This window comes from Rhagoletis pomonella, unplaced genomic scaffold, assembly GCF_013731165.1.
Source record: "Rhagoletis pomonella isolate Grant_MI unplaced genomic scaffold, Rhpom_1.0 Rhpom_scaffold_00008, whole genome shotgun sequence".
Lineage (NCBI taxonomy): Eukaryota > Metazoa > Arthropoda > Insecta > Diptera > Tephritidae > Rhagoletis > Rhagoletis pomonella.
The window spans coordinates 6,924,001-6,949,528 of NW_023458562.1; the positions used below are offsets into that span (position 1 = coordinate 6,924,001).

General features: G+C 35.1%; 2 protein-coding genes and 1 long non-coding RNA gene across 4 annotated transcripts in view; 2 read left to right on the forward strand and 1 right to left on the reverse strand.

The window, feature by feature from the left end:
* The window catches only part of LOC118744132, a gene marked incomplete at its 3' end in the record, with an annotated part of 159,471 nt that overhangs the window by 115,129 nt on the left and 18,814 nt on the right, over positions 1–25,528 (forward strand). For both annotated transcript variants that reach the window (XM_036476882.1, XM_036476883.1), the window contains 2 exon segments: positions 15,855–16,026; positions 16,270–16,609. In XM_036476882.1, coding sequence (XP_036332775.1) covers positions 15,855–16,026; positions 16,270–16,609 — 512 coding nt within the window.
* Positions 10,456–10,998, forward strand: LOC118744133 (THAP domain-containing protein 2-like). Its single transcript, XM_036476885.1, has 2 exons — positions 10,456–10,754; positions 10,820–10,998. The coding sequence occupies exons 1-2, from the start codon at positions 10,559–10,561 to the stop codon at positions 10,996–10,998; spliced, it is 375 nt and encodes a 124-aa protein (XP_036332778.1). The 5' UTR covers positions 10,456–10,558.
* LOC118744134 lies at positions 10,745–11,467 on the reverse strand. The gene is made up of 3 exons (XR_004993508.1): positions 11,411–11,467; positions 11,120–11,357; positions 10,745–11,058 (listed from the first exon to the last, which is right to left on the reverse strand). It is a non-coding gene; the product is annotated as an uncharacterized LOC118744134 (long non-coding RNA).

The following is a 25,528-nucleotide window of genomic DNA, read 5'->3' on the forward strand; positions in this document are numbered from 1 at the left end:
ATGTCCCGGTCTTAGACTATTTGTCCCGGTGTCCCGGTCCAACCTTAAAATGTTCCGGGTTTCGTTTAAGTGTCCCGGTTTTCGATTTGATTGCACAAATTTTGAATAAAAATGACTACACTGAGAGAAAAAACGCGTTGTAATATTAAGAAAAATTTTATGAATTTACTGGGGGAAATAACGCATAGTAAACATGAATATTTTTTATTTGATTATCGTTTGGAAATGTTCGTACTTAAAAACAATACTTTCATACCACGCACACGCGGTTTGAATCAAACTGAACATTTGAATGCAGATTTACATGTCTGGCTGTAGCTGAGTGCACGAAGATGCTTGCCACAAATTGCTAATTTCCAGAGCGTCAGGGTTCAAATCCCATTACAGACAGCATGGAATTTAAATATATATTTTTTTAACGTAATTATGAAAGAGCATCCGTTAAGTGCAAAGAGCTTCATTTTAATATTGGCGTATTTCAATTGAATATTTCTATACTAAATACTAAAATTTGTATACTTAAATTTATTACGAGTTGGGTTGGTGCTCTTTCATATGCGATTTTTTTTTTTAAATTTAGCACGTTTTGCACAAGCAATAGTTGATGACTAATATAAGTATGTACCTAAATACGTTAAAATGACATGCACAGAGTTTTACAATTATATTAAGCAAAAGCCAGAAGTTTTGAAACAAGCTCACAGCAACGAAACAAATGACTGATACTTTAATGTTACCTTGTATTTAATTTTTTTTCTTTCGTGAAACCTAGATTACTTATAAGTACCGTGCGGTACAAAATTATTGGCTCGGAGACTCTTTCATCTGATCACAATTTCTATCAGATCTTTTAGAAAAATTTTGAAAATGTAGCTTTTGAGCCAATTAGTAAAGTGCAAGTTTGAAGTTTCCAGAAAATTTCGTTGATCATCATCAAATGAATCACTATTGTATATATCACCTGAATTCATTAATTTTAAGAGATCGTCATCTACAGTAAAATTATGGCAGCATTTTTCTTCACGTTTTAAACCGTATCTTATATATAAAATAGCGTTTAACGTTTTAACGCACATTGGATTTCTTTGCTTAGTTTTTATTATATTCATTGAACTAAATATTCGCTCTACTTCTGCATTACTTACAGGCAAAACAAGAAAACTAAAAACTAGGTTGCAAAGGTCAGCAAAAGGGTTTTCTCCTAGGGCATTTCGAAATTGATAAACTTCGGCCGAAAATTTTACAGTTGAGTCTAAATTACTCCAGGTATGTAACGTTAACCGTTGCCATTGCATCTCTATGGATGTTATTTCGTCGGCATTATATTTGTGTTTTTGTTGCTGTAGTTGAACAAATACTTTTGGTTTAATTACTCTTAATGCATTTCCAACCGAAAAAAGTAATTTTTTTTTAGTGTGGCTTTATTTGTAGGGAGACGTTGGCGTAATTCCTTTATTAAAGTGATAATAAAATAGCGACCATTTTCTCGAATTATTTTCTCGGCTTCGTGGTCAAAAGCGTTTGTGCTTACTTTTGTTTTTAAATACTCTTCAAAACTGTGATAAAACTGAGGAAATGGAGCAAGGTATGGTTCCAACGGGGAGCATATAGGATCAAATGTGTCCGCGCTAATAACCACTAGGGAGCATAGATGCGAAAGTAAAACATTGAGTTCATTAAAAATCTTCATTGGGTCTGCATTATTACTTTCGAACAACTTGTTTACCTTTTGCACCTGAAAATTAGGCAAATAGTAAAATCGGCTAAAAACGGCTAACTTTTTTGTACAAACCGGCTAACAAATCGGCTGCCGGCTAGATCGAATTTTCTCCGGCTAGTTGCTATCAAAACCGGCTAAATCTAGCCGGAAAACGGCTAAAATGGCAACGCTGCTCACTAGTAATGGGAAGGGTGGGCACAATGTTTGGAGTGTCATGAAGAAATCGCACGGGCGACCAAACTTTTTTGTTACGCGTCATTATAGCGCCATTTCCCCTTATTCCCAAATATTGAATTAATAAAGTATTAAATACGTACATATGCACATAAATAAAAAGATGAATTAAAAATAATGCTAAAAATCCCTTTTCTTTTAATTCAAAATAAGAAGATTAATATAAATTAATTCAACTATTTGCTTTAATTTTAATTTTAATTATAATAAAAAATTTAAGCAAGCAATGCAAGGGAATTAAATTATATTAAAAGGTTAATTCTTTAATATTATATCTTAATTGCAACTCAACATTCTTTCATCGTTTAGCAAAATTGAAATGTATGATTGTGTGAGTTTTGGCCACCTCTGGTATAGATAGATAGATTAAACATAAATAGTTCCTAGCCAAAAGTGGTAAAAATAAGGCGTTTCTATTATTGCCACCAGTGTAAATTACAAATCCCGAAAATCCCGGGATTCTAGGCAAATAATCCCGGGATTTTCTGGACTTAAAAAAGACCGGGATCCCGACTGTTGCCACATCTCAAAAAAAAGGGTGGAATGCAAGATCAAAAGAAAATACGATTAAAGGGAAAATATGATAAGGTTATTTTGTTCAGATAAAAATAAATATTAGGTAGTATTTAGTATTGTGGTTAGCGCATCACCACTAACTTCAACAAATTTTGAATTTAAATATTTTCAATGTATGCAAAAAACCTGAATTCGGCTTGTACAGACCATCCTCCGATAAGCAACTAGCGTAGGTATAATTTTGATCACTTTCTTCATGCGTTCTGAAATCTAGTGTCGTCAGCCCCATTTTTGAAAGTATGTATTAATTTTCAGGCCCATCATATTCCACGTTTCTGAGTGGACTGATGAAATCTTCTGTTTAAAAAAATATTACTTCTAGTGATCTTCTTCTTCTCTTCTTTTTTGGCGCTGTAACCGCCTAAGCGATTTTGGCCGAGTTCAGCAAAGCACGCCAGTTGTTTCTTCTCTGTGCCAACTGACGCCAAGTGAAGCCAAGTCCTTCTCCACCTGATCTTTCCATCGCAGTGGGGGCCTCCCTCTTCCTCTGCTACCACCAGCGGGTTCCGAGTTGAATACTTTCCGAGCTGGAGCGTCGGTGTCCATTCGAACGACATGACCAAGCCAGCGGAGCCGCAGTATTTTAATTCGCTGCACTATGTCCATATCGTTGTAAAGCTCATACAGCTCATCGTTCCATCGTCTGCGGTACTCGCCGTCGCCAACGCGTAAAGGCCCGTAAATCCTCCGCAAAATCTTTCTCTCAAACACTCCAAGAGCCGCCTCATCGGATGTTGTCATCGCCCATGCTTCTGCGCCATATACCAGCACGGGCATGATGAGTGACTTATAGAGCGTGGTTTTAGTACGTCGAGAGAGGACTTTACTCCTGAATTGCCTACTCAGTCCAAAGTAGCACTTGTTGGCAAGAGTGATTCTTCGTTGGATTTCAATGCTGACATTATTATCGGTGTTAATGCTGGTTCCCAAGTAAACGAAATTCTCTACTTTCTCGAAATTGTAACTGTCAACAGTGACGTGGGTGCCAAGGCGCGAATGTGCTGACTGTTTGCTTGATGACAAGAGATACTTCGTCTTGTCCTCGTTTACCACCAGACCCATTCGCTTTGCTTCCCTATCCGACTTGGAAAAGGCAGAACAGACTTCGCGGTTTTTGTTACCGATGATGTCGATGTCATCGGCATAAGCCAGCAATTGCACGCTCTTGTAGTAAAATGTTCCTGAGCGGTTCAGTTCTGCAGCTTTTATTATCTTCTCCAACATCAGATTAAAGAAGTCACATGAAAGGGAGTCGCCGTGTCTAAAACCCAGTTTTGTGGCGAACGGCTCGGAGAGGTCTTTTCCAATTCTGACGGAGCTGGTGGTATTGCTCAACGTAATTTTACACAGCCGTATGAGTTTTGAGGGGATGCCAAATTCAGACATAGCGGCGTATAGGCAACTCCTTTTAGTGCTGTCAAAAGCGGCTTTAAAGTCGACAAATAGGTGGTGAGTGTCGATCCTTTGCTCGCGGGTCTTTTCCAGGATTTGGCGTATTGTGAATACCTGGTCTATCGTGGATTTGCCAGGTCTAAAGCCACACTGATAAGGCCCAATCAGTTCATTTACGGCGTGCTTCAGTCTTTCACACAATACGCTCGATAAGACCTTGTAACCTATGCTTAGAAGGCTGATCCCGCGGTAGATGGCGCGAATGGCGGGGTCACCTTTCTTGTGGATTGGACAGAGCACACTTAAATTCCAGTCGTCGGGCATGCGTTCATCTGACCATATTCTGCACAAGAGTTGATGCATGCACCTTATCAACTCCTCGCCGCCGTACTTGAATAGCTCAGCTGGCAGGCTGTCAGCTCCAGCGGCTTTGTGGTTTTTCAGCCGCGTTATTGCTATATGTACCTCGTCATAGTCAGGCGGTGGAACGTCGACTCCGTCATCATCGACCGCGGGCTCGGGTTCTTCTTCTCCACAACTTTCCGTGCTGCTGCCATTTAGTAGGGCGGAAAAGTGTTCCCTCCATAATTTAAGTACGCTCTGGACATCAGTTACTAGGTCGCCATTATAGTTCTTAAAGGAGTGCGCCCGGTCTTTAAACCTTTCGTAAGCCGCCTAACTCTTGTAAAATTTTCGGGCATTCCTCCTGTCGACCAGCATTTCAAGCTCTTCGCACTTCGCCTCTCTCTTCTTAGTGATCAGGTAGCATGAATTTGATGAAATGTCATAATTTTATTAAACGTCAAATGGTTAGCAACAACAACGAATGTCATTAAATAGAACTGCCTTCTTTTTTGTATCATGGTACATACCATAGCGCAATAAACAGCTGAAGTAATAAAACAGCTTTCTCGCTTTATTTTCTGACATTCGGCTGCTATGTACAAAAAGTATAAAGGCAATTATTCAAATAAGACAGTGTCACAATCTTTCTTCTCGCTCTGATTACTTCGCCTGGTATAATTCCGCCATGTGTACATATGTATATAATTGTGTTTTATTCAGAGACCAGCTTTGAGTACTAATAAAATTTGTGTACTTATTCATGATCCATAAAAATTAGTGGAAATGAGCACTTACACTAATTCAAAGATCTCTGGGTTTGGATCAAACTTTGTACAAAAATTATAAAAATTCTGCAAGGTTTCGCCTAAATTGCAAACTTTTTAATGAGACTCTAAAAACATTTAGCTTTAGTATAACAAAGTGCAAGATTGAACTTTCTGAAAATTGCGTTGAGTTTTGGCAATTTTTTCCTTGACAAACCACTGTCGAAAAATTGATTACTGAAAAAATTCACTATTTTACAGTTTATTTTATCCTCCCATTTGGCTTTGTTTACTTTTACTTGAGAAATTTCATCGTCGCCGGAAATGCGGAATGTTATATTATATCATTCTTGTTACCATATCGTGTTTAGTGTTGGAAAATTTTTGCTCTTAAAATTAAGAAAATTATGTTAAGCAAAAATAAAGCAACTCAAAAACGCGAATATGTGGTAGATTTCAGACCTTGAATGGTAGATGTGGTAGATGCTCAAAAAAGTGACAGATCTACCACAATGTGGTAGAAGTCCGATCACTGGTCAGCTGGATTTTACTCATTTGGTCGAGTGAGACGCTGAAAATAATTTCAATGAGTTTAATATTATTTGTGTTCTGCTTTGTTATATATCAGTGTTTGCATTTTTGGTACAATTGTACTTTTTTGATACAATTTCGTTTACTACGCAGTACTGTTTAGTACAATTTTATGATGAATACTATAAATATATACGTAGCTCGGAAAATTCACTGCGGGAATTCGTTTTATCTTTTTGTCTTCGCCTTCCCGTTTTTGCCTTTGTAAGTTTTGAAAAAAGGTTTTGAAATAACCATTATAACATAGCAAAAGGTGTGCTATCAACCTCACATTCCTAGGCAAGTTTTGAAAGAATATTTTCGATACTAAATCTTATTAAAACGAAATGTCGAAATCAGCTTCATATAGTTAGAAACAGTGTCATTGTTAATTCTTTATGTTCTTAAATATCATAACTTCACGACACTAATATATTGACTAGAGTTGACTATTTCTTTTATTATTTTTTAATTCTAATTATTTGTTTATAAAAATATAGTTAATTCCTTAACAAAAACTGTATGAAAATAAGTTTAAATCTTTGAACAACATTAAAAAATCGACAAACTTTCGTAAACATTTCGAGCTTTCTATTTCAATTTTAGTATAATAAAGTGCAAGTTTAAAGCAGCTGGAATTTGCCGTCAGTGTCATATTATCTAAACGCGATTTTTTTTTTTTAACGAAGAAAATGAGCAACACCTTCATCAAAAAAATATATATATATATATTAAAAATCAACGATAAGTCGCAGCTATTTTAAACTTGCACTTCATTTAAATTGATCGGACTACAAACGGCATTCTCAAAACATGTATTTCTAGGAAATCGAGTTAAAAGCCCGAAATTTTTACGAAAGTTTGTTGATTTTTTTATTGATGCGCAAAAATTGAACCTTGGGGTTTTATTAAAGCATAAACTGCATTTTTATAAACAAATAATTAAAATTAAATAATTTTAAGATAAATGGCCATCTTGTCAATATGTGAGTGTCGCAAAGTTTTGATAAGCACTTGAAATACTAAAAATAAAATGTCAAACTTTAGTACTGAATTCAAAGAAGATGTCTCCTTTATCCATGCATAATAGCTTAAAAAAATTTGTTTGTTAAGAAGTGTACCTTAAAATATGTGCACACACATTTATGTTCAAAGTGTAAAATGTACCTACATAAACTTTCCCATGAATACCATCAAATCATTGATCTTGACGGGAATCTATGTATGCATGTACTAAGAAAATATATGAGCAAATTAAAAACTCGATGCAATTTACAGTCGAAAAGTATAGTTTTTGTATAGATTTCGTACTGAAGGAACAATTTCATTTCCCAACACTGTGCGACATGCGGGCGCCACCATTAACAAGTGTGAGCTAAAAGTGAGAGTGGGTTAGTGTGCATGCTGTCGCTTTCTCGTCGTTTGTACATGTTTTGTTGCTATAAACGACGAAAATTACTTAATTCACTAAAATCACTCAACTGAACTATTGGTGCTTCTTAGTGCTCCTACTCATTTCGGTATAACTAATTTGTTTAGTGGCTCAATGAGAGAATTCATATCCAAGGCATATTCAACAAGGTAGAAGTGACAATTCAGTCGAGCTCTCTCATAACTGACTGTAATGTCAAAGAATGTAAACAAAAAAATTAACCCTTTGTTATGCATTTACCATATTTGATTAAACTCAACGGCCCGTTGCTATAGTCAAAATAAAGTCGACTCCTAAAGTTAAAAGCAGCTTTTTAACTTTAGAGTCGACTTTATTTTGACTATAACTGCGAGCTAATATCTTTGAAATGAAAGTTTTTTAGATATCAAAATTTTTAAAATCTCATTAGAATCAGCTTAATTTTAGGTATTGCCTATTCGTTTTAATTAATGTTAATGTGGAAAGGCATACTTGCACAAAATTACACACTTAGTGAAACACACTCATTTATAAACTCATTTTGGCAATTTTCTTGCTTTTACAATGTTTTACCCAATGTTTTTAAGCATTTATTTATTTTATTCAAATACTTAATTCTAAATTATATTAGACATTTAAAAATTAATCTAAATTTACATTTGATTAATCTAAATTTACATCAGAACTTAACTTCAATAGTTCAGCTATTAAATTTTTGCAATTCGAATTTCCTTTCCATTAAATTTATTAAAAGTTAATTTCAGTTTCTTTATGTCAACAAGGAATTCCGGTTTAGGTTTTGTTAGACCACCGTTTGAAATTTGGTCTATCCATGTATATGAGTGGAAGATTTTCTCTTCATATTCGGTCGGTATAATAATTCCTGCACCTGGGAACAAACGCGTCCGCTTAGAAATACCCGGCTGCGATCGGCAACAAATAAAGTCACTGGCACTAAAATGGTCTTCGCGCACACCTGAAGAGTCTCCTAATGAAGCATTGATACTTCGGAGTTTTAAAATAACGCACAAGTTTGTTGTCCTGGCTCTTGTCAAACACAACATACCTCCCATAATTACTTTTCATTTTATTATGTATTTAAAATCAGTCGCACAGCTCACAATTGAAAGTTTATATTAAAAAATTATAATTTGGAATAGTATAGGGTTAAGAGTTAACATTTTAGTCGCAGTTCAAAAGAGAGAAATGTCGAAATCACTTCTTCCTTGTTATGCCTTGATTCATATCAATAGAGAACTTAGTCATTGTACATGCTCTCGCTTCGTGTGCCGAGCGTAAAATAGTGTTAGTGCATATGTGTGAATATTCTGCAATGAATAATATCCACTAAACTCCTGCGCAATTCCATTTAAAGGGCCTAACAAGACATCCGATCGCCGCGCAAATACTTTCCCTCCCTTACTCTCATCGTTCGGGTCAAGTGTGAGTAAGCATAAACCAGTTTCTGCAAGCGTACGTAAAGTACCGATCAATAGCAAGACACGTAGAGTATTTACTTTGCCTTCCGCAACTACTGCGAGTAAAAGGTATTTGACAGTAGAGTACTCTACTGGTAGTACTTGAGTATTTTCGAAGAAAACATACATTTGTGGCAATAATGATAGAAGAATTTTCTGGATCGCGCATTTGTGGTATCTGAAAAAACTAAGGACAGGAATGTAGAGGAGCGATGAAGAGAGCGACGAGCAAAACGTACTTTCAACTAAAATGCTGATATACATACCTAAGTACATATGTATGTATGTGCATAGATACGTATGTGCATAGATACATACATATGTGCATAGATACGTATGTGCATAGATACGTATGTGCATAGATACGTATGTGCATAGATACATATATATGTAAGTGTCCGCATATACTTTTTCTCGTCACTTGTTCTGTCGCTTCACTGCAGCAAAACAAAGTTGTGGGGAAAACCCTGACGATATGCGTACAATTGAAACCATGGGTTCATATTAAACATATTTTTGTATGCATCGACATATGTACATATGTTAAAATGTATTTTCGATTTAAAAAAATCGGATGAAGTTTTTCTTTCGCCATTCATACACCTCTAATTTTAGTATTTATTAAAAAAACTCAATGAAATTCAAAAACTCTATCTTGCATTTGGGTTTACTCAATACCAATTTGAGCTGTCGCAGTGTTATCAAAAAAAAAAAGTTATCAATAGGTAGGTTCAGAAGGCGCAGCAGTTGAGCGCAACCGTTGCTAAACAAAAATCAGTGATCGTTATGCGTCTTTTGAACGACTTCATACATTAGCTGTCAAATTCAACTCTCAAAGGTACACACCAACATATTGTCTCAAATGATCAGAAAAATATTACGATCATCTAACACGCAACTATTCAGTTGATCAGAAGTACGCAACAACGCGTTCAGAAGATGCAATCGCAACAGTTACTGAACTGTTTCGCCTTCTGAACGTGCCAAATGAAAATTCGTTTCTCTTGAAATCAAGTTATATGGCTGCGTATGTATGTACATACTCCGAAATTTTTTTTATTTGTAAAGGCTCTCAAGAAAAACTAAAAATTCATATAGAATTACGCACAATAAATGGAAAATAAATTTTCTTCTATAAAAAATTTCTTAAATCAGTATGCAGCTCTTAAGAAAAAAATGCTCGTATCTCGTCGCTACCATGTCCAACTATCGAATGTGAAAATCGGCACTTTTCAAAATTTTGATTTGCCACTAATAATTTTATTTCGTATAGCAGCATTGCTTAAGTTATTGTTTTTGACAACTTATTTGTTGGTTAATGACGGCAAATAGTTTTATAGAAAATTAGAGACGAGAAATAATACTTTCATAAAAATTTAAGTACATACATAGATTTAAAAAGCTGCTTGAATACAAAAGTTTTATGAAAATGTCACATTAAACAACTGTCTAAATCTACGTTATTTTTTATAAATAAGGCCGTAAACATTTCCTTACATCGTCAATTTCCATATTCTATTTTTACTCTTTCAATTTCACTGACCAGCGCTGCAAACGATATCAACTAGTAGGCTAACAACCAGAATTTAATACGCAAATACTTACCGTACTACAAGTATACAGAGAGTAGATTTGCTACTCCCTTTTGGCAGCAGCAAATATCTCACGTACGCGATGAGGGAAAGTAGAGTACGTACTTTGGTGGAGTAATAGCAAGTACGTCAAGTATTTACTCTCTCAACGCCAAGTAGTGTATGTATGCGGAAAAAGAGTAACAATGTGTTGGGAGTAGAGTACAATGCAAGGAGTACTTATTGAACGAAATGCGGCAAATACACTTGCGCTGGACTCTAATATCCACTAACACCAAGAATGATAGAATAAAGAGATTGCGCTTTGCGCAGGTCCGTTACTCTTGTTTACAAATCAGCTGTTCGAGTGTTGACGTCATAATATAAGATTTTTGGTGGGAAGCGTATTGGTTTGCGAGGGAAACGTATTGGTTTGCGAGGAAAACGTATTGATTTGTGATATTTTTGTTAAAGTTATAAAATAAAAACGTTGTAAAATGAAGTGCGCAGTTGCGAAATGTGGAAAAACGGCGGCAGAGTGCAGTTTGTTTACTTTTCCTTCAGATCCAGAACTTAGGAAAAAGTGGATCCAGTTCTGCCGACAAAGCAAGGATTTCCAATTTAAAACTTGCTATATTTGCATGCATCACTTTGCAAGTGAAGATTTTGAAAATAGTCTGCAGTTCGAAATGGGTAGGATGTTTATTTATTTCGTTTATTGTGTTTATATTAATGAAAGTGTTTAAAACATTTCTAAGGTTATGCAAAAAGAAGATTGTTGAAACGAGGCTCCGTGCCATCAATTTACAAGCCCGGTGATGAAAACCCGGAGCGTTCGCAAAGAGTTCATCGTCGTCAAAATACGTCATTAATATTGGGTTTCATTGGAACGATATCCTTATTTGATGCTGTGGGCAGGCGTCACAGTTTCAGGTAAAAATTCTTGCTTATGCCTTGGCAGTTTAATTTTATGTTGGCACCGTTTGCATTGTATTTCCTGAAATAAGTACGCATTGGAAGTTACTAAAAAGTAATGTATTGTCGCAGATGCTACTTACCATGCTATGAGCACGCCCTTGCTCAACGAATTGGCCCTTTTACGCTGTTTCCTGGTTAGCGCTCTTCGATTCTCTGTAGTCTTTCTGGCATCGTATAGCTTCTATATTTGTTTCCAAGCCTTGGAGCTATGCACTATTTGCTGTGGCTTCAATTTCATTTGGAAATCTTACTCGTTCCATTTGCCAGCGCAACGGCGGCCACAGAATGCAATTTTTATTTGAACGCCCTACCCACTACCTGAAATAAAATAGTAATATAAATAATGTAAAAGAAACACAAAATAAATTTACCGTCTTCTCGATTCAATAAATTGCCACCAGATTGTTTTATTTTAGACTTTCAACTAAATTGTATGCTATATTTACTTTTTTTCGTCGAAATTGTATGCGATTGGACAGATCGCCAACAACAACTTTTATATTATGACGTAGATGCGCAGAACGAAAAATTTTTGCACCCCTATCGGCGCAATCTTTGTGTTCTATCATTCTTGCACTAACACTATTTCTTGTGTTATTCAACCAATTACTTTAAAACACGAATAACACCGTGGAACAAATTCAAGTTAGCAAAAGTTAGGTCGATTCTGAGAGTGAGGGGTGAAAATTGAGGCTAAATTAGAAGACCCGTATCGCGGCGTTTGTTTATGTTAGTTCGAATTTTTTTTAATCGACCTTCGAACTTTGCAGTCAAATGCCGATTTTCAGCATATTGTTTATATGGTTTTTTGGCTATCGACTAATTGATATTTTTTCAATCTGTTAAAGCCAAATTATTGCTAGAGACCTGTGCAATAATTAAAATTAAAAAAAAAAAAATTGATTTAGAAAATTTTTGTAGTGCTTATGAAGCAAAATGTTGGAATTTTTTTTCATAATTTCTGAACATATTTTCCACAAAACTAAAGGTATTGGCCCAATGCAGGCTTGCTTTGCTTGCCTCGCTTTGAGAACTGTCAAAAGTTATTTGGAATATACTAAAATGTATGAAGGCTGGCCAAATGGCAGCTTTGCTTCACTTGCTTTAAGCGCCTCAAAGTTTCAAATAGGCAAATGTTTTATTTGAAAGCGTTTCGTAGGCTTTTGACAAAAAGGTATGTTCCCGTTCTAAATCAATTCAAACAAACTGCTGCACACTTTTATGTACACAATTTTTTTTACGTAATTAAAAAAATATATATAATATAAGTTATTCAAAGTTTAATAAAAATGATTGTATGTTTCCATATTTATATTTAACATATCGCTGGCTGAAAAGTTGCTAAGTTCATTTTTAAAAATTTTACAGGAACTTTGAATACAACATATTGCGTGTTTAAAGCAAAGCAAAACTCCATACGAATCAAAAGGATTCGATCTTTATTAAAAGATTTCGTATTATTTTGGCCTTATCGGATTTTCGGGGCCTCTTCTGGACTTCGAAAATTTGCCTTTCATTGAATATAAATAAGAAAAAATAAAACAAGTACATTAATCCTTAATTTCTCTTGCTAGCTAGCGATATTTATGATGTCAAACTACTGGTCAGTCGTCTCTTGAAGAATTGGATTTTTTATGTTTTTAATAAATGTACCTATAGTTATATATGTATAATTATTATCATTCCTTTGAAATGCATTCAAATTCGCATGAATTTAAAAATAAATCTGAAAAGATTGTATTTTTTTTTAGTTTTCTGGAATTTTGTGGGAAAATTATTCATAGTGTAAGGGAACAGACCTTAATTTTTTAACTACACAGCTGGTAGCTTTGACAGCGTTCCAAGCCGTCATTTGGCCAAACGAGTTTTTGAAGTAAATCAAAGCAAATTAAAGTAAGTAAGGCGTGCAAAGCAAGCCTGCATTGGGCCAGCGCCTTAAGTCTTTTTTGCTTTCTATTTGATCTATAATATGCTTTTCAGTTTCTTCAATCAATTTCATTTGAAAAGAAAACAATCATAATACAAAACTTGCGCTTTCCAGCTTAATATTAATTTACTTCTCATTTCTTATGTACCAATTTTTTCAGTGTTGGTTTTGAAGAAACATTGAAAAAGAAATTATAAAAATATGGAAAAAAATATAATTTTGAAATGTTAGTTATGAAAAGTTTTAAGTAAAAAAATTAAATTAATGATTTGGCCAGTTGCCGTTTAGCAGGTGGCTGTGGATCAACATCACTGATCTCTCTAATATCTTGGTCATCGTCATCATCATCAGAAAGGTCGATAATTTCGTCCAACAGATGTTCTGGAATTTCATCTTTGTCTTCCCCTTCTTCCTCTTTTTCCTCGTCTTCCTCTTCTTCAAAGGTGTTTTTATACCACCAACAAATTTTTAGCGAGTATTGCATCTGGAGATTTCTTTCCTCTGTACCTGAAACGAAAATAGTTTTCAATCGTTAACATGTTTAAATTGTGCACTCTGACAAAGATATTAGAAAAATCTAGGAATTCAAAATATGCGCACTCTATAGTTACCTTACTTCAAATGGAAGCGCAGTTTGGTGATAACGTTCGCCTTGCTCATCAGATTCAGTTGGCAACTGTTGAGCGAGTTGATCAAGATGCTGATGCAAGATATGAATTTTGTACGGCATATTAACCCCAATTTCATCGAAAGCTGCCAACATGTTTGCAACAGATTGCCTGTAGTTGTCTTTGCGTTCTTTACCCAAAAGTCCTTTAATGACTGCTTTCAATGCGAGCCATGCATTTAATTCTCGGTCTGTCAGAACTTGGTCAAAATCTTGACGACTCATTAGTTTCCGTATGTCGGGACCATTAACAACGCCTTCCTGAATTTTGGCGTTACTTAGTCTTGGGAAAATGTCTTTTAAGCGGTTGAATACTGCTGGTCTTTTTGCGATACATTTCAAAAAATTTTTAGCAATGCCAAGTTTAATGTGGAGCAACGGCAACAAAATTTTTTTTTAAGTTTTAATTGTTGCACAGGTCTCTAGCAATAATTTGGCTTTAACAGATTAAAAAAATATCAATTAGTCGACGAGTTATAGCCAAAAAACCATATAAACAATATGCTGAAAATCGGAATTTGACTGCAAAGTTCGAAGGTCGATTAAAAAAAAATTCGAACTAACATAAACAAACGCCGCGATACGGCTCTTCTAATTTAGCCTCTATTTTCACCACTCACTCTCAGAATCGACCTAACTTTTGCTAACTTGAATTTGTTCCACAGTGTAATTGAGTTCCCTGGTTTTATTTTTCCTTTTTCAATACAAGTTTTTTTTGTTGAGTGAAACAAATTTTACACATACATACATACATACATATTTTGTTTCTTTGAACACTGCATGACTTTGAAACAAATTAAAAGTTGGCAGTAATAAGTCGGGCAAAATTTGGCTATTTTAGTAGTCGGCTACGAGATTCCGGACAGGGTAAATACTATCTTTATTTGTTTTTATACTTAAATTTAGCATATACATATGTATGTACATATATGTATGTATGTATGTATATGTATGTATGTACCCTACAGAAAAATTTAGAGTCAGTCTGGCAAAGCGCTAGTTCCGAACTAAATATTTTAGAACTATCTCTGAACCTATTTTTATAAAATAGGTAACAAACATGGAATCTGTAAAAGAAAAGAAAAAAAGTAGAAAAAATATCCAAAAATCGAATCTTAAAAGCTTTCTTATAAAAAACTGTTCAACACTGGGCGAAAATTGCCACCGCCAATGACATCGCTGTGTAAAACTGTGGCATTGCTTGGGTATTGAGCTAGAACTAGTACTGTCGGCAAAATTATAGTTCTGAGCTAGTCATATTTTCTGCAGGGTACATGCAGTGCATTTCTATATGTATGCACACAGAGAACACTCGGTTTTTCCCACTTTCAACTCCATTTCCAGACATTTTTAACCGACTTCTAAAAAGGGAGGAGGTTGTCAGTTCGTCGGAATATCTTTTTTTTTATGTTTGTTACCGCATAACTGTTGGGTCATGCTAACCGAATACCCACTATTGCTAAAATATGCCTAAATCAGCCACTAAATGTCAATGCATTTAAGCATTTAAATACTTCATATCAGGAAGATAAAAGTTTTGATATTTAATTCAACATAATAATTTTACACACATTCGTCGAAAATCGCGTCACGTCAGTTACACTTTGCAATTTCTATGTCCGAAAGGGATTTCTGCAAATCCGCAAAAATGACTTTTGGGAAAAGTAGCATTTCGACAGCAATTTAACATGCTGGGTATTAGTTAGAATGCTTGAATGTAAAAACTTGGTTTGCGGTACTCAAGGGGTTTTGAAATCGCAGTCAGCTGTAAAAAACCAAATTTTAAAATGAGAAGTTTTCAAGGAATGAAACCAAACCGCAACCGTTTCGTTTTTGAAAACCTTTATCATTGACGGTAAAATATGTTTTGTCGACGTATGCTATTTTTTTTTGTCCGATAGAGATAGACTCAAGGTCTTCTTTCAAATGCTCATCGATGTGTATGTTGACTCAAAACTTGTCAAGTGTTGCTCCTAGCTGGAACATATGGCGGAATGAAATTAAATGAATTTACATACATACCCAGTCGGAAAAGTAGTAATGCATTACATGCGCGATAAATAATATAATGTATTTCCTATGCGTTCTCGATAATATTACTGCTAACTTTGTAATCAGCATAATCAAATTTGGAATTAAATATCCTGAGAATATATAAGATGGGGTGAACTTTAGATGGATGCTAAATAAATGAACACAAAATACTGCTCTTATTTTCAAGGTGGTAACATTTTTGTGGATACAAATGATTTTGACGAAGTAATAAACATTTATGCGACCCTAACACTTTTGGATTCCACACAAGCCTTGCTTCTTAAAATGCAATATTTTGTCATAAAGGGGAACCTAGCGTTGTCATTTGCGTGCACAGAAGTACTGATCTCAGCTTCAAGGTAATTATAATACTTATAGCGTTTTCTTTTCTCGAAATAATGTTGCATTACGTCTGCCCTGCGCCAGGGCTGTCAAGTTTTCATATTCTTTTCTCAGCATTTTCACATGCATATTGCGTGCTCTTTATCTAAAATGTGGCACTCTGATAATGTTGCCACATAAGAATGTATCATTTTTTCGAGAACAGAAAACGCCATTACTAAAGTTCCATTTATAGAAATTTTAACTTTATTGCATTACAGTTGTGTAGACATTTGTTCCGATGAGCTCGTGACTAGACTTGAATTCTGGTTCCAAACAAGAAACCGGTATGCCAAATTTTCATCGAATTTCAGACGTCTGAATATTGATCACCTGATCGGTCATTATTTTAAGTTGTGCTTGTGTAAAATTTCAATAATCGAAATTCAGGCACAACTCCCTTTGTGCTTCACCTCGTTTAATAATTGCAATATATTTTGTTATGCAACGGACTACATTGATAAGGCTGAGTTGGAATCATCGAGGTCGGCAGTTACCAAAAAATTATGCAAACTAATGGATGGACGCAATGGTTTGCATATCGAGAATTATTATGAAACCGTAATTATGACATTTTTTATGTTATCATTAAAACTTACATACATACATATAGGCACAACTGTAAAGGAGTAAGTATCATATAAGTTAATGGTGTTTTTGTGCGAAAGAGTATTTCACGTGATTTCGAAATTATATGAGAATCATTAGCACTGTTAAATAGAGCTGCAAAAGTATCGATATAGATCGTTAATTTTTAATTCTACATTGAAAAACATCTACTCATTCAAAAAATGAATAGAACCATTTACCAACAGAAAATTGTATTATATATATGTAACATGGTTTAACACTTTTTGTTTCAGCCACCGCTATATTTGCAAGTTCTAACGACTTTCCTCCTTTTGTTGTATATTCTTGTTGGTACATCCCTACTCCCTCTCTCATTTGATTTGAAGTCCATACAACAACAATAAAAACCCAGCAGACAAAAATGTAAATTAAGGCAGATGTTACAGTTTTGCACTCACTCTCAGTTTTGCATTTGACAGTTATCTTTTACTTAGTTGGAAGTCAGATGACTTTTTTCTATATTGTAATTTATTGAAGAAGTGATCACCAGTAAATAACATAGTTAATCAGGAACCATAAATGTAAATAATAGATTTACTGCGGAAAGGCGGAACCGCACAAAAACTGGCAAACAATTTTGAAATTTGCTACTTGAAAATGTTAAGACTTAGAAAAAATATAGCCTAAAGTGTTTCCAAGGACAAAAGAAGTCTGTTAAAAAATATTACGCTACGATATCTTGTGAACTTAGCAGCAAGTAGCGATGCAGCCCCTATTACAGAAGCGCTTAAGGTATTAAACTTTAATGCCAATCAATAGACAGCGAAGCGAAGAAGTGCCAAATTGAGGGCAAAGGCATCATAAAAGAAGAAAAAGGCAAATTAGATCAAAATACATGTGCGAGTGTGGCAGGATTTTGCTGCATCGCACGAAAACCGGACCGTTTCCTATTGGAATATTTTAGGCCTTTCAGAATGCAATAAAAAACATTTTTAAGTTTCAATCGAAGGTTATTTGGTCTGACAAGACTAAATTAATCGCTTTCAATCAGATGGCCGGGTATGGTATTGGATCAATGACCCAAATTAAGCCCATGCGCATCCTGTAAGGCAAACTGTGAATCACAGTGGTAGGTCAATAATAGTTTGGGGCTGTATTTAAAAAATTTTGTTTGTCCGTTAGTACGCATTAGGCGTAAGGAACAGTATCTATTCATATTTCAACAAAATTTGCAAGATGTAGTCGAAAAAATGAGAGTTTCTGCTGAAAAATCATTCAAAAACACTGCACATGTTCCCAAAGCCAGGATACAAAAGCAAAAATTTGCTAATTTGAAATGACCTCCACAATCCGCGGACATGAATCTCATCGAGAATTTGCGAAATCAACTAAACGCGCTACTTACTAAGTATCAAAGTCCGTAAAATCAAGTACATGAGCTGTGAAAGCAAACTAAGGATATACCTCCAGAATTTTTACAAAGATACAAATAAGGTATGCCAAATCACATCCAGGAACTGAAACAAGCAAAAGAGTACTGAACATTGTGTTAGTAGTTCTTTTTTTTTGTGAAAATTGGTAAAAAGTTCTTAAAAATATATGAGTGCAAAACTGAAACATCTGCCTTAATTTGCATTTTTGTCTGCTGGTTTTTTTATTGTTGTTGTACTGACTTCAAATCATTATGAGAGAGGGAATAGGGATGTACCAACAAGAATATACAGCAAAAGTATGAAAGTCGTTAGAACTTGGAAATATAGCGGTGGCTGAAACAAAAAGTGTTAAACCATGTTACAGTTTTGCTCGTCACTGTATCTGTGTTCGTATGGAAAAGCAGCTTATGTCGAAGGACTGGATTTAGTATAAGTCGGCATTCGCAGCATGCGATTGCGAATGACTCACAGGCACTGAGCCGTTGAACAACGTTTGGCAAATAAACGTGCCAGAAATAGTTCCGATACTAGCAAGTCAATATTCTTATTAAGTCTTATCGAAAAATTTCTTGTCGTTTAAAGAATAAAGGGAATGCCGCATTATACTAAAGCCATCCTTTGACATAAGCCACTTTTCCTTACGAACACAGATATATATGTATGAACAGTGACCCACACTCAAAATCACACAGTGATATTATCATAGTATTTTCAATGATTTTTCATTCTATATTTTTTCATTACTTTTTTATAAAAGTATAGCTCAATCTCTAACAAAAGCCATATAAACCTAAATTGCAAAATTTCTGCAAAAATTAGAAAAAAATCAAAAAATTTCTTAAAGATTTCGAACTTTTTAATAAGAATTTCTATTAAAAAAATTTATATGCAGATTTGTAGCCTATTAAATCAGTCACCGATGTTGTTTGGCGCAAAAATAAGTAATGAGAAAAGGGCTAAGCCATACTCGAAAAAAATATCAATGTCTGCAAAAAAAAAAAAAAATAACTCGATATATCGATTCTGACATCGATATATTTGCAGCTCTACTGTTAAAGAGGGCTTCGATGGCTGATTTACTGTCCGTACATATGCTTCTAGCAATTGTAAATGCCAAGCAGTACGCGGGAAAAGCACCGACGACAATTGGAACACCAATCCCTTTTGTTACCGCAAAAGAACAGCCGGTATCATATCTGGAACCGACTGTGAAAATAAGCTCCCAGGTCATTTATGAGTATAGAATTGGGCAAATGCCCTTGCGGTAGAGTTTTGACTTTAGTATGCATCGGAGTAGATAGGAGTTCAAATCTTTGATGTAGCTTAATATACGAAACAAAGCTGATTGCTTGCTTCATCGGTTTTTTTGTTGAAAGCAGGATTCGACGTGAGAGAATAAAGTCTCATTTCTGCACAATCTTTGGGATGAACATCTTTGTGTTGTACTTTACCTCATGGTTATGGTTCTTCTGACTGCTGCATGGTAAGGTGTTTCTAGCAATTTAAGATACTTTTGCGCCGTGTCCGTAAATTACGAGTCCAAAGTAAATTTTTCCTAATATAAAAGCCCTTATTACATTTACTTGTGTAGTTATATGAACTAAAGAATACTTGGATGATAAAAACTTTATAATATTTACATAGTCTAGCAAGTAAGCTTATTCTTACATTATGACAGTGCTGCTTAAAAGTAAGTTTATTGTCAAAAATTATTCCCAATATTTTCAATGTGTCAGTATAGTGGATGATAGGGGTGTCATACACGGAGAGAGTTGGATGTATACATTTCTGTTTTCTGCATATGTTAAAAAACCAAATCTTAGCTCCTGAAGATTTGGACCAATTGCGGTAAGTCTTAGAAAAAATATAATGGAGCTAACTTTGCCAAAGGCTATATTGAATAAAATAACCGAAAGTGGTGATCCTTGTGGAAGACCATTAAAGAGAGGAACAGTTTTTGAATAACAGTTATCGACGCGAACAGGGAACTTCCCGTTGTAAAGGAAAGACTTAACAACATTGTACATCCTCTCACCATTTTTCCAACGTAAAACTTTAGATATGCAGGGGAGGAGGGAAATGGGTTTGTAGTTAGAAACTAATGAATTGTTTATATTTAATTTGGCAATAGGAATAATAATAGCAGCTTTCACTCTTGGTGACCCTTGAGATAGAATGGAGTAATGGAGTTTAATGACTCTATGTTTGACGGGATATGGAAGATTTTTTTGTTGTATCAAATTTGGTTGGACAGATATATCGAATTAGGTTGAACTAGTTTAGCCTTGTCAAAACTAGTTTAGCTTGGGCAAAACTAGTTTGGCCTAAGATCGGATTTTACCGGTAACATATACATACATACATACATAGGCACATGTAACTTACCTGCCACAAAAAAATGTTAATAAAAACAATTTTCCAGCAAAATTGTGTAGATAGAGGATTTTGCTCTTATAACAAAATGTTATTGCAGATAGTGGAATTTTCAAAATGAAAATATAATACCATTAAAGCTATATCTTAAGTTTGACATTATTGTTATGGATGAAATACTAATCGGAGCTCACGTTACCATCAAAAACTCATTTTGATCAAAATTGCAGATAGAGGGTATTGAATATAAGCCCTCGATATATACATACATATGACTAGTGCAGGTTGAGAACAAATTTTTATTTTTTATTAGCTTCGGTTTTCATAACAGTTTCTGTAACTTGTTTTTTTTTTATTCAGGAAATATTTTACGTAAAAGTAAAAATGTGTTCTTAACCTGCACTAATAATAAAGGGTGAACACACCAAAACTGCGACACTTTGGGAAGCTTATAACTTGCCCAAAACGAATTCAATATTTTGAAATTCAAATACTATAAGCTGACCATGACCTTAGTTGGACGTAGAAGAAATTTCATTTGAATTTGATTCCTAGTTGAGTTAAAAATGGCAACCGAGTTAGAAACGAGACAAACCATTTTGCACGAGTTTATAAATGATCCGGCCTTAAGTACACGTAAAATTGTTAAAAAATTAAAGATTACACTATTTGACAGTTTGCAGGGTTTTAATCGGTACAAATAAGGCCTGACAGTTACGAGAAAACCAGGGAGCGGGGGTTAGCATGGTAAAACTGATAAAAACAGTGCTCGGAAAGTCCTCAGTGCGTTTTCGCGAGATCCGAAGATTTTGTCGCGTTATGTTGCAAAATCCCTACGGAGATCGCAGTTTTTCGTACAAAAGGTAAAGCGGAAAGCTTCATTGAGATGTTCTACAGCTCAAACAGCGCCAGACCGAGGCGCAAAGTAGAATGTTACAGCGAAATCCTGCATTCGGAAGTTGTATGAATTCTAAATCAAAAATACAACTGCATTGTTATGGACTACGAATCCTACTGCTATAAAAATTCAAAATATGTTGCAGGTCAAGATTTTTATACTGCTGCAAGTCGTCAAGATGCCCCTGAAAGCTGTAAGCTGAAAATGAAGTCCAAATTTCCAAAAAACCACATGGTTTCGCAAGCTATTTGCTCCTGTGGCCGTAAGAGCAGCCCCTTTTTCCCATCCGGGACAATGAATGATCAAGTTTATCGGGGTGAGTGCCTCAAAAGGCGTCTTCTGTCATTTATCAACAGATAAGGAGTAGGCCACCGTTCTAGGCGGACATGGCAACCTGCCACTATGCCAAGGACACATTGCCGTGGTATAATGCAAATAGCATCAATTTTGTACCTCACGACTGCAATCCACCCAATAGCCCAGAGCCACGTCCTATTGGGGAATATTAGTCAATTGTCAAAGGAATCTTGAGGAAACAGGTGAAACAGTGAAAAATATTGAAGAGTGCAAAACAAAGTAGTTGTGCGCATTGCGTGAAGTCGATGATGCAGTTGTGCAGAACATGATGGCGCGTGTGCGATGAAAATACCGATCACTTGCATATGGAGCAAATAATAACTAATATTTTAACATTTTAATAACATCTAAACTTCCAAGTTATATAATACGAAAAAAAATAATTTCAAAGCCTTCTAGTTTGTTTCTGGTAGTAATTTCTAAGTGTCGCAGTTTTGGTGTGTTCACCCTTTATGTATGTATATATTTATTTATATAACGTTACTTACTTATTTCCATATCGTACACGATCTTCAAAGGTGACATAACTCATAACTCAAGAAAAAGTAGCATAACTTCTGACCGTATTAAAGTTTCAATTTTTTTTTTTTTTAATTACTCATCAGAAAACAAGGAATCTGAATTTTAGTATAAATGCTGGAATGGAAAAAAAGGTGATCGATTTTTTGGTTTGAAAGCTTGATTCTTATCTAAGGTTTTTCTGAGATCGGGAAGGATCTGTCGGCGCTTGTTGAGAAATTTAAGCATTACGAAAAAATGTTTAGATCTTTCACTTGTCTCGACGACCCTCCACACTCTGAAGATAGCCGTGAAAATAAAGGTGGGCATGTTATTAGTCCACCTAAAAAGACAGCCACGGATTCTGGTAAAAAAAATCCTCCATCCCAGTCCTTAGAACTTATTAATTTATCTTCTCCATGCCCTCAGGCATTGGAGCCTCCGATTTCTAAAGCCATATCCACTAGGTCTACTTCAAAAAATAGTCAAACCGTAGATTTAACAGTGTTGCCATCAACATCTCAAGCTCCACTGTCTAACTTAGTTCCTCCGAATAATTCGGAGCCCCGCACATCAGACATCATTACCAAAAAGTTGGTTGTAATTCCTCCGAGAAGATCAATCTTTGTCTCTAGATTTGCTAAAGATACTTCTTCGGATGATATAAAGTCATACATATCGACTAAAATTAGAACTAAAGATGTATTTATTCGTAAATTTAATTTTAAATACGATCGCGATATTTCATCTTTTAAAATTGATGTAGCTTCCGAAGATTTTGATTCACTACTAAATAGTTCATTTTGGCCGACCGGGGCGTTTGTTCGCGAGTTTGAGTATAAACCTAATAAAAGTAATAATAACGTAGCTAAAATTTCTAATCTTAATTCTGATTCAAAAAACTAACTCGCAAGTCTAATTTAAGTATTTACTATCAAAACGTTAGAGGTTTGAATACCAAATTAACTGACTTATATTTAAAAGGTTTTGACTGCAATTATAATATTATTTCCTTGACCGAAACATGGCTCAAACCTCATATTTTTAATTCCGAAATTCTTCCAAATGAATATCAAATATACAGGAGTGACCGCGTGGGCAGAATCGGCGGTGGTGTTCTTTTTGCGGTGCATTCATCGATACCATCCGAGGAAGTTAGTCTTCCTGTCATTGAATATACCGAATTTAAATGTATACGTGTACAGGCTGGAAAGACTTATATTTATTTAGCTCTTTGCTACATCCCTCCTAATTCTGCCGTATCGGTATATATGCAGCTAGTTTCTTTACTTGAGACCGTAAATGCAATGCTTACGGCATCAGATTCTATGATTGTTTTGGGCGATTTAAATCTGCCACATATTTCATGGAACATCATTGACACCGATGTTGTACCAGTTTCATCTAGAGATAGTTACAATGTATTTCTGGAGGAAATGGCTGAACTATGCCTCAAACAAATAAATATATGTCCAAATAAGTTTGGAAAGGTCTTGGATCTCGTTTACGTTGATGATGTTCCGAAGGCCTCTATTAATCGGTGTGATCCCCTAGTTTTGCCGGAAGATGCATACCATCCTGCTCTTGAGTTAAACTACGAAATCATAAATGAAACACATAATAATAAGTCAAGTTCAAGTACTAGATATGTTTTTGCGAAAGCAAATTTCAGGAAAATTAACAAAGAACTTTCAAAGTTATCTTGGCCAATATATAGAGATGACGTGGAGCGTAGCGTTGAGCACTTTAATGATACTGTTTTCAATTTGTTTCGAAAGTATGTGCCAATACGTAATATTGTTCATGAAGAACCAATACAATTATGGTTCACTAAAGAGCTTAAAAAATTGAAAAATAAAAAGTCGCACTCTTTTAAACTGTATAAAAGAACGGGCTTACACAGTGATTACCTAAGGTACTCAGTTTTGCGGCATAGCTACTTTGCATTAAATAAGAAATGTTATAATTCATATTTATGTAAAATTAAGAGGAATTTAATTAACAATCCTAAATCATTTTATGGTTTCGTAAATTCAAAGCGTAAGGCACATGGTTTTCCGTCCGCTATGCATTATCGCAACACTGTATCTAGCGACAGCCAACTCATTGCCAACATGTTTGCTCGGTTCTTTAGGTCAATTATTCTGTAGACTTCCCTATAAGTGGAGACTATCCGTACGAGCTTTGTCCAATCAACTCTGCTTATATTCCAGTAATATCTTCCGATGAAGTTTTACACTCTTTAAAAACCTTAAAAGCGTCATTTAGGCCTGGACCTGATCATATTCCGACCTGTTTTCTTAAAAACTGCGCTGAGAACATCTGCGAGCCTTTAACAATTCTATTCAATTTGTCACTTAAACATGGCGTTTTTCCGTCAGCCTGGAAGGAGTCTTTCATAATACCACTTCACAAAAACGGCAGCAGGTCGTCTATAGAAAACTATCGAGGCATAGCGAAACTCTCCGCTATCCCCAAATTATTCGAAGCAATTATTGTTAACCAGCTGACATATTCTATATCTTCTTCAATTACACAATCTCAACACGGGTTTTCTAAAGGAAAATCTACTATTACTAATTTATTGGAGTTTACAACTCATGTCTCAAACGGTTTTAGAGAAAATGCTCATACCGACGTAATTTACACCGATTTCAGTAAAGCTTTTGACAAAGTATGTCACTCGTTACTCATCCGTAAACTCGACCTAATCGGCTTTCAGCCCAGTCTCCTTCAATGGATCTCATCTTACCTCTCTGATAGAACACAAAGAGTTATTGTTAATAATTGTTCTTCCAACATCATTAAAGTTTCTTCAGGAGTTCCTCAGGGAAGCCACCTTGGTCCGATTCTGTTCCTGATATTCATTAATGATATTTCTTCTATAATAAAACATTCAAAAATTTTAATGTATGCCGATGATGTGAAACTTTTTAAAACATTGTCCTCTATCGAAGAAAGGTCTTTGTTACAAGCGGATCTGAACAACGTGGTTAGTTGGTGTAATACAAACTATATGCCACTAAACCTTCAAAAATGTAAAGTTATGTGTTTCTCTCGGAGGGCTGTTCAACCAGCTGTTTATTCAATATCAAATTATAATCTGGAGCAGGTATCCAATTTTGTCGATCTTGGTATCACAATGGATTCCAAACTCAATTTCAACCATCATATTAATGTTACAGTCAATAAAGCCAAAGGCGTTTTTGCATTTGTAAGGCGATGGTCAAAAGAGTTCAAAGATCCTTATGTTACAAAAGCTCTTTTTACCAGTTTAGTTAGACCTATACTAGAATACGGATCTATTGTTTGGAATCCCCGCTACCAAGTTCATTCAGAAAGGATTGAATC